Raw genomic sequence first — 10,491 nt, 5'->3', positions numbered from 1 at the left:
CTAACATTCTCACTGAAAGTACGGGTAAACTACGTGCAAACAAAAGTTCACCGTCGACTTTCAACGGTACGTGTACGGGATTGTCTGCAACTTGTGGACGACATGGCAGACATCCGACATTAAGGCAACAAACAGCTAAAAAAAACTAAACTGTGCATTGCAATTTTTGGGGTAAAACATATTCAGGCATCTCAAAAAAAAATGCCCGCGAGATCCTCGGAGGACTGGAAAATTGCTGTCAATGTTCAAAAACCCTAGTTGTGCACCCCTTGGGCCTAAAACGGGAATCACATATGCTCCTTATGTGATTTGATTGTTCAGTTTGAAGGTTAGCAGTATGAAATTTTACCAGGGAGCATTTTTTTTTAAATAAAATTGCTTTGCAACGTTGATAGAATAGGTTCTAAACAAAATATACACACTTTCTCTCAGGACCTCTTTCGGCTCCATCGACTCCTAATATAACTACTTTTTTTAAGAGCCTGTTATCCCGATATAAGTAAGCTTGTACCATGAATTTCATTCTTGCGGATTGGAAAACAAGCAAATATTGTTTTAGTGCAATTGTGCACCTGAATCAACAGATGGCACCAGAAAACATTAGCATTATTTTCAGAGCTAAACTTCCATTAAGTCGCTGAAATGCAATGAAAATTATCTTTTATATATAACATTGCTGATATGTATAAAAAAGACTTAAAAGACTCAATAAACTCAACCAAATCCTGCCTGCTCTCTCTCACATTATAGCTCAGTAGGCATCGTAAAAATATTTGTTGTCTATTAAAATCAATAATGCCATTCTGCATCTACAAAAACACAAATATTCTATTCTGCAAATTATTTTGGAAATATTTCATATTAAGTTAGTTTTAACAAAAAGGCCATAAAAATATAAATGAAAAAAAAATTAAATATAAACTTTACATCAATATATATAGTGTAGATCTGAAGTTGTCAAAAGATTTAAAGCGTAAAAATTATTTTATTGCGAACTTATGACACTTTTATAAAAAGGCAGGTCCCATTTGGGTCCTAGGAGTAAGTGTGTATAGTCAATCTTAAGGATGCACACGGGTTAAGATGCAAAAAAAAGCACATTGTTAGATTTGGGGTTTACCCAAAACACTGATTACAAATTCATAAAATGACACGGGAATATTATGTTAATGGTAAAAAAGCCTTAAAATGTTGCAACTTTTGCAGCAAACGTTTGAAATCAGCAATTTTAGCCAGTGAAGCCTCGAATGGCTGCGTAACCTTGAAAATTCAAGCTCTCTCACAGGAAAATGAGCTACAAAGGACAAGATAATAGTAAGTTTGACTGGAAAAGTATCAACGTACATCTGCTGGTGTGGTTGTGAGAGTCCATAAACGTCACCGCCATGGGGTCCTCGGCATGCAGAGTGCTCTGGTCCGCGTAGCTGCGATCCATGGCGTTCACCATGTGTGTCATTTCCTGCCGGGTGGTTCCGATGGCGTCCTTACGCTTCTTTGCCAGCTTCCTGTTGGAGCGGGGCAGGAAAAGACAATCAGAGTCAGGCCACTGCCAACGCGATCCTGGATTGTCATCAGCTGACCTGCAGACCGCTACCTTACTGTCTTGCGGGCAGAAAAATAGGGATGGGCATATTTATCCATGAGTCGTGAGTTCATGACTTAAGCCTAGGGGGCGCTATTCATCATCACCAGCAGAGGCAACTAGTTTACAGTCTAAAGTAGGGGTGGTTTTCACTTCCGATACGATTTGACCCTTGAGTATCGGCTGATACGAGTACATGCTTTTATCATTCTGTAGTGGGGAATGTTGGAAAAGGCTTGATCAAGTGAAATTACTCAAAGAATGCCGGTAGGTATTTAAAACACTAACCTGATGGCAGATTTATGCTTTCGAAATGGAGTGATAATTTGTTTTTTCGGCAGCACCGAGTGGTCACAATAACTTGTTAAATTAAGGGCGTGACGGGGTAAGTTGAATGATGCGGACACGCTTGTTACTGGATACTTTCTGCCTTGACGACTTTGTAAGTAATATGAAATTACAATTATTTGATACTTATTTTGTTTTAAACTGATTTTGTTTTAAACTGCAATATCGTTCAATTAAGGACACATTTGTCACATGTCTAGCTCAGTACTTCTCTAATAGTGGGTGCGATGCCCGGGGGCTCACATGACCCCCAAGAACATGTTTTATCGTAATCGTGCTTCAAAAAGCTGCGCACTAAAAAAATGTGCTCATTGCCGCAATTTTCATCAAGTAAAATCAGCCAAAACGTTCGTTTTGTAGGTTAAACAAAGCGTTTTATGTATTGTGCTCCTGTGTTAATGTTGCTGATCAAATTGAATGTATTATTATTCAAGGAGTTTATTAAATTATTTTTTTTTAGTATCAAATGGTTCAAGTCAGTCAAAAAATATGTATAATTTATATCAGGATTTTTTTTTTATTTCAGGCAAATTGATGCACTTTAAACATTCTTTGTTATAGACTAAAAACAATGTTAAAGTTATGCTTCATTGTTGTTTTATTTTCTTTAATGTTTAGGATTTAATGTTGGGCAGAGGTGTACTTACAATTTTATTGACAAATTATACTACCCATAGTCTCGGCAGAGTTTGAAAATGTTTTTTCTTCCTACAGAGGGGCGTAAGAGGCAAAAAAATTGAGAAGCACTGGTCTAACTTGAGTGCTATTGTGTGCTTGGCTGTTGTGTAGCTGCTAACTTCTAGTAGCCAAAAGCCTACTATGTTTGTAAATGACTTCACTAAAATAAAAGAAAAACTCAAACTTGCCTGCTTAATTGAGGACATTTGTTACCGGGTTATCCAGCTTTGCACAAGATGATTTTATCTGATCATTTTTATCCGATGTCAACATTGAATATGGGACACCTCCAAAATCATTTTTAGGTCAGCTTGGCGAGTTGGGCTTCTTCAACGACGCCCATTATTCTGCTCAATTCGACAGTGGCATCGAAACGGGAGTTCAGGACAATCAGACGGATGAATTGATGTTTAATTTTTAGTAATTCAAGGGAATTGTTGCCTAATGCCCATCCCTCGGCCTACTGACGTCAGCACGGAGTACGTGCTGCACGGTCTGGTTTAGAGCGACAACAGCAAGGCCGGGGGCTGCAGGCGGCTGATTCAAGATGCAGAAGGATAAGAAATGTGGAGAGGATCAAAGAGAGAAAGAAAATAAACAGGCAAGGATGGCGGAAGAGAATGAATGGCAGCATGTCGCGGGCTCAAGCTTAAAGGTATGACCCTTGACCTCAGGTTAGCCCAGGAAAAACATGTTTTTCATCTGATGGACAAATCCCAGTAGAGCAAGGCAGCGTTTACTAACAGGAAGTGTGAGTCACAAAAAAAACAGTGCAGGAGAGACGCGTCTTAGGAGGACACCTTAATATTTTAACACTGGACTAGAGAAGCATTCCACTAAGTACAGAAAGTTGTGGTTTTTTTAATAGAATGTAAAAATAGTTGATATTGTTCTGGTTGGTCTGATCCTTAAAACCCAAGGAACAATTTTAGAGGGTTTGTACTTCAAAGCATGACAGCGCAAGCAGGAAAGGTATTGCACCCAGAGCCATATATCAGTGCAGACAACCTGTTCTCTCGTGATTAGAATTGCATTTGGAACTTAGCTGATCCAAGACATGGATCGCAAATCTTTCAAATGCGACTTTCTTTTCATTTTTGAAGAACATTTCTCCAAAATTTGTTGTGAAGTTGCCAGACTGACGGGAGTATAGGGCTCTGATGTCTCCCCAGTACGCAGGCGGGAAACATGCTGTGGTTTTTGCATAGTTTACCTCTTCTGCCCTCAAAAACACCCACTGCACCGCTCAGGCCGTGACAGACACACACAAACACACGCCTACAGTGCCACACACCTTGTACCACAGACCAAGAGGACTAAGCATGGCCACGGTCTCAGGTTTCAATTGGGAGCAGACAGGAAGAAGGCGGCTGTGACCCCAACAATATTGTTTTTTATGACCAGTAAACAGGCTTTGATTACCGCGGCGAGCTGAATTCCGCCGTAACAACACACAACTCACTTCACTACTACTAAGAACTATACTTCCCTTATGGACTGCCTGTATGAAGAGCATCATTTAAAAGTAAGACTAAAGTTTTAAATAATCATACCGGTAACCTATTTATAGTCGTTCCTAATCGTATTTAAGACTTTGATAGGCACAGGTGACAAAACAAGACCCGAGGGACAGATCTGGCCCATAAAGTAATTTGTATTTCATTACTAAATCAAATAGATTTTTTTCCCCCGTTTTGCCAGAAAAAATACATGTACTGCATGAAATTGCATACTTTTTAACCTTTAATATTGCAACAAATATATTATTATAATTTCCAAATATTTTTTTTGTTGAACTAAAAATAAATACTTAAGCATCTGCTTCACCTTTGATTTCAAAGCACTTTATCTATCAAATGATACGAAGATTGCCAAAATAAAACATTTTACGGTGGGTTTTTTTTTTTACACCATTTTAACGTAAATTAAGACACGCAACACTGTTTTTTAACAACAAAATTCTGTCGACTGAGCTGCAAAGTTTTTTTTAACCGTAACATTGTTGGTTGTTTTTTTAGGGGGAATTACGGTACACCAAAAAACTGCCGGCTCAGTTGCCAGCAATAAAAAAATAAAATGGTACTGCTTTTAATTTTCCTGAAGGGTTTCCAAAGCCCTAATTTCACCTCTCCCTGGAAAGTGTTCACAGTTTCCACATTTTTCAACCGTTTTTGACCATTTAACCTTGAAAACATTCTTCTTAATTGGGACTACTTATCTTTTCGCACAAATTCCCGGTTTTCCCGAAATTCCATGAATTACGAAATACCCACTTATATTCAAACTGTTACTCCGTCAACATTTTCGACCGTTTGGGTTCATTCATATCATCTCGGACAATTTTTGTATTACCTATATTTTATCCATCCATCCATCCATCTATCTATCCATCTATCTATCCACCTATCTATCTGTTTTTCCATTTATAGTAACGATATATTTTAGGGTAAAATTCTGGCGACAAAGCTGACATTTTTTTTCATGTACCGCATGAAACACAAGTTAGTAAAAATATACAAAATTAAATGCATATATTATTTGCTGTTACATGCATGTGACCCTCAATGAAAACTATTTTGACATCCCTGTTTTAAGGCCTTGAATTCAAATGATTAGATATTACACATTTAGGACCCGGCGGGTACCCTGAGAGAACATAACAGACTATTTACATTCTTAAAGGAACATTATTACGCAACATTGTTATTATGTTATAACAGCGATATTTGTCCCCTGTTCTTGAGCACCAAATGTAAGAAATATCTTCTTTGCTCTACTCTGCCACAAGTGGTGCTCATGTTGTTATTTTGTAACGTTGTGAGAAAAACCTTCATCGTGGACATGATATTGCCATTTTTACACTAACCTTCACAGATGATCATTTTGTTAAAAAAAAAAAAAAAAGGCCGAGTGAGATCACCTGATTCCAATACCAATCACATGGAATAAATGTATTGTGAGCGCTATTGACAGTTTAACATTAACAACACAATACTTAAACTAGTTTATTCTCTTTTATTACATGCAACTGTTTGATCAAAACAAAGTCAATAGTACACAATGACTAAACAAAATCAGAACCCACAATCTACTACTCCTTTAAATCTTTTGGTTTATGTCCTCAAAGTCCTCCTGGCGTGTGTAACATGTTTAGCATAGTCTTCCAGTGATAACGCTACAAAAGACACTAAGAAATGCAGTTTCTTTGCCGTAATCGAGGTTATTATTATTAGTTTAGGAGAGCGGCTCCGCACTGTGTATAGAGACACATAATTGGCGGTAACTGAACATTATTCCTTTTGTACAGGCACACTTTTTATGCCATTATTAGATGGGGGAAAATAACTAAACTAGAAATGTGAGAAAAACGCGCCAAAAAATCAACATGTAATGAGAAAAAATCTGAAATGTTCTATTAAATAATAATGATATATTTAGTGACCTGTAATACATAGCTAGAAAGATATCTGTTTTTAGCATCCATCCATCCATCCATTTTCTACCGCTTATTCCCTTTTGGGGTTGCGGGGGGCGCTGGCGCCTATCTCAGCTACAATCGGGCGGAAGGCGGGGTACACCCTGGACAAGTCGCCACCTCATCGCAGGGCCAACACAGATAGACAGACAACATTCACACTCACATTCACACACTAGGGCCAATTTGGTGTTGCCAATCAACCTATCCCCAGGTGCATGTTTTTGGAAGTGGGAGGAAGCCGGAGTACCCGGAGGGAACCCACGCATTCACGGGGAGAACATGCAAACTCCACACAGAAAGATCCCGAGCCTGGATTTGAACCCAGGACTGCAGGAACTTCGTATTGTGAGGCAGACGCGCTAACCCCTCTGCCACCGTGAAGCCCGCTTATTTGGCTTTTCAGTAAGTGGACCTTGGTGGGAATAGCTCGGTTGGTAGAGTGGCCGTGCGAGCAACTTGAGAGTTGCAGGTTCGATTCCCGCTTGTGCCATCCTAGTCACTGCCGTTGTGTCCTTGGGCAAGGCACTTTACCCACCTGCTCCCAGTGCCACCCACACTGGTATAAATGTAACTTAGATATTGGGTGTCACTATGTAAAGCACTTTGAGTCACTTGAGAAAAGCGCTATATAAATATAATTCACAATTCACAAAAGTTTAGCCACCCCGATCTAAATATTAAAAGCTCTCAAAAGAAAAAGAAAATGTATTTAAAATAAAAACAAAGTTCAGTCAATTAATTACAAAATAAAATAACACAGACTTTTAAATTAAACACTGTTAAATGTGTAACTGAACATTAATATTTTTGTACAGGCAGAATTTTTGAAACACTTATTCATTCAATAATTAGATACAAAAAATGATATTGTAAATAAATATGAGAAAAAAGAGCAAAAAAAATCACCATGTAATGAAAAAAGCTGAAATGTTTTAACTAATAATAATAATATACTTAGCGACCTATATTACAACGCTGACACAATATCTATTTTTAGCATTTTTTTAATGTAAAGACAATCAATATGGCCCCCGCATTCTTTGGCTTTTCAATATGAGGTCCTTGTTATCAAAGGTGTCAATATTATGATTGGAGAATCGCTATTAGAACTTAAAGATCTGGTATCGGCGGCACCGATGATCTGCACATCACTAATAATATGAGACCATGAACTTTTGTTTACTCTTTGGTCACAGCCTTTGAGATAAGTCAGAAAGTACAGGGGGGAAAAAAAGCACCACAGACCCAAATGGGGAAGAAAATGCCTCCCTAATGTGATTCCGATCCACTCTCAGCAAAGTGTCCATGATACCTGTGACTTGATGGGCGGATGGATGATCACATGACTACATGCACACAAAGAGCTACAAGTCACAAGTGCAGCATTCTTTTTTCAATCAACACGCTCAGGCCTCTTGCCCGGTTCTGGTCTACTTCAGAGCGACTTTGGAGCATGTAGAGGACACCGGGGCTGAGGGCAATTCACGTTCAGTCCAGTCCTTTTTTTTTTTTTTTTCCGACAAACACTTGGGAATGAAGTGTATGTGATGGGGCTTTTTCACTCATTCATAAAAGGTTGCCATGCAAAGGATGCAGATGTGACTGAGGCGGCAGTGAATTGTCCCCCGCCCCTGGCAGAGGGTGTCAATGAGGATGGCTTTGGCTGGTTGGTCAGAGCTGAAAATGCGGGTTTTGCCTTGAAAAAAGTATACTGCATCTTTAAAAAAAATAAAAAAATACCAACATCTAGCCGCTATAGCCCGCTAGGACGTCAGCAGCCTGACGCACTGACTGACTGTCGGGTTTGTCGTTTACTTACAGGTAATACGAGTACGAATAGTAGGTCCTCCTGGGGTTGTAAGCCAATCGGAAAGCAAAGAGACATGGGAGTCATGAATATGCAAATGAGGACTGTCCCGACCAGCAGCAACAGAAACAGAAACATCATGCAAAAAGGTCTGGTTTTATCGCTAAGGGCCAACACAGGTAGCTAACAACATCACCCTAATATTGCTATCTGCCATTTTCTACCACCTAGGCTCACTTTTGAATGACGTTTTGGATCTTGTCCCACAATTTTAAAGATGCAGTATTGCTGAAAGGTTGAGTGACGATGGATATTGATCTCCCCACAAACCTTGATGCCACAGCTTCAAGTGAGGACACAATCATTTCAAAAATAACTGGAAGCAGCTCAAAATGAGTTGGGTGGATCAGGCAGACAAAAAATTAAAAAAAGCAAAGCACTAATTTTCTCGTAAATCAAAATCAAAAATAAACAATCCAAAGCATACCGTAGGCTTAATGTGAGTACAGTGGAATCTCGATATACGAGCCTTTTGATTTTACAAACTTTTGCATTTACGAACTGAATGAAAATATGTGTGAAAAGTATATGAATGTTTCATCCAACTGATGATCCATCTCTGTTAGCTACTCTGCTAATCGCTACTTTGTGTGCGTTTTAAAAAGGACTTTGATGAATTTTGTTTCTTCTGACTCACAAAAATGTTGGCTAGTGATGTTAAACAATGCCAAAGCATGAGGTAAATCATAAGGTTCAGGCATTTTGGACAGGCAGAGACATAAACAGCTGTTGTTATGCATTCTTTGAATTGATGGGAGAGCGTTCAGGTGTACCTATTGCTGTGACCGGGTGAATCTAGATAATGTTTATGACAGTGGGTTTATTTTCGACTGTGTCTGCAAAAAAATAAATATAATTAAATATGTTTAAAGAGTTTACATTTTTCAAAAGATAAATGATGAGAGTGAGGTGTGGTCTCATTCACAAGCTGGGAAGGCCTCTTGAATCGAACATCTTGCAGACAAACTTAAAACAGGTTATAAAAGTGACGGTGAAGCAAAATCTAACACCAAAGCAAATCTAATATATATTATCTATACCACACGGAAGTGTTTTAAAATCATCAAGGAGCCCCTTTAGAGGGTTATTTTTAGCCTTACTACAGGATTTTTCTAGTTTTGCTAAAAAACAACAACAAAGCAGCATTGTCGACACTGCCACACCCCCGCTGTGGCCAAAGGAGATTAACTAGAAAGCTAAAGTGAATTTTATATTCCAACCTGGCTGCTAAAGTTAAAAAGTTTTGTGATTACCCATTGCGAGTGCACCACAGGACTAGTGACAGTGTGTGTGCGTGTGAGTTTTTTTTTACTTTGTATTAAATAGAAAGTTGACTCATCACCTCCTTATTATGTTTAATATACAGTACTTTATATTGTGTTCAAAGTGTACAAACCTTCACTAAAATATAGACTTTTGTCTAGCCTGGAACCCATTATTTATATTTACGTTTTTTTATGGAGAAACGTTTGCATTTCCGAAGCCTGTTCAAGAAGCAACTCGGTTCGTAAATGAAGGTTCCAATGTATCAACATATCAAATTTCCGTCAAGAAGTGATATAGTGTCTTCGAAGCTGTGTTTAAATGCCTTCACACGTTTGGAGCTCAATTGCAGACACCACGCCAAGTCTCGGAACACACAGGACCTCCCTCAAAAAAGTTTTATCTGCAAAAAGTCTAAACCTCAAACGAGGGCACAGATGCGTGAAAGTAATCAACAAGGTGAGCGACCAGACCAGTCAAACACGTGTCACGGTGCTCGATACGTGGCAGTTCCATTCCAGCAAACTCTCGGCAAAAATGGTTGTTTTGGGGGGGAGAAAGGCTGATTATATTCATTGATCAAGTAAATTGAACGAGCATTCACTGTTGCACGTAATTCAATTTGATTCATTATTTGAGTGAGAGTGTAATAACATGTTCGGACGTGGTTTGTTTTTAACGTGGCGAACCCGCACTCCCACCGCCACCCAGGTAACCTGAGCAAAGCCTTTTATTCAAAAGTCTAAAGAGGAACAATATGGTAATTATCTCACAGCTGCATGTACAGTAATCCCTCATTTATCAATGTTCATAAATTTCCTAAATCTTTTTTTTTTTTTTTTTACGTTATGGGAGACATATAGACATGACGCAACACCATTTAGTCACCTTTAAACAGCAGTGTTTTTCAAACTTTTTTCACCAAGCACCACCTTAGTAAACACCTGTCTCAATATAGTAGCGTAGTAGGCCACAGTAGTCATTCAAAACAACGCAGAAAAAGTATTTTTCATATTTTTTGGGCCACTGTAATATTACACACAGTTTCAACAGAGTTTGAATATGGGAAAATAAATAACTAATAAAACAGCTTCTCTTTCTTGATTTGCGCTTCTACTTGCAGATTTAAACCAGCACAGTAGTTTTGTCGTACTTGTCATTAATAAGAAAAACAACCTCCGCCTTTTCCCATCACAGCCTGTAGCCACAAACGGCGGGTAACCGTCCGTCAGCAGGAACCGGAAGGAACGTGTGCGTACTCTATGCATGGCTACC

At 38.7% G+C, this 10,491-nt stretch overlaps 1 protein-coding gene across 13 annotated transcripts in view; it reads right to left on the bottom strand.

Annotated features, from left to right (window-relative positions):
• ptprk (protein tyrosine phosphatase receptor type K) overlaps nt 1-10,491 on the bottom strand; it is a 240,816-nt gene that overhangs the window by 36,306 nt on the left and 194,019 nt on the right. For 10 of the 13 annotated variants that reach the window (XM_061885778.1, XM_061885767.1, XM_061885765.1 and 7 more), the window contains 2 exons: nt 7,906-7,935; nt 1,345-1,505 (listed from right to left, as the gene is read on the bottom strand). In XM_061885778.1, coding sequence (XP_061741762.1) covers nt 1,345-1,505; nt 7,906-7,935 — 191 coding nt within the window. The remainder of the gene's footprint in view (nt 1-1,344; nt 1,506-7,905; nt 7,936-10,491) is intronic. The other 3 variants (XM_061885770.1, XM_061885776.1, XM_061885777.1) reach the window with 1 other exon arrangement.

The sequence above is a fragment of the Nerophis ophidion genome, linkage group LG24, assembly GCF_033978795.1.
Source record: "Nerophis ophidion isolate RoL-2023_Sa linkage group LG24, RoL_Noph_v1.0, whole genome shotgun sequence".
Lineage (NCBI taxonomy): Eukaryota > Metazoa > Chordata > Actinopteri > Syngnathiformes > Syngnathidae > Nerophis > Nerophis ophidion.
The sequence above is the reverse complement of the archived record's forward strand: the minus strand, read 5'-3'. Positions and strand labels throughout refer to the sequence as shown.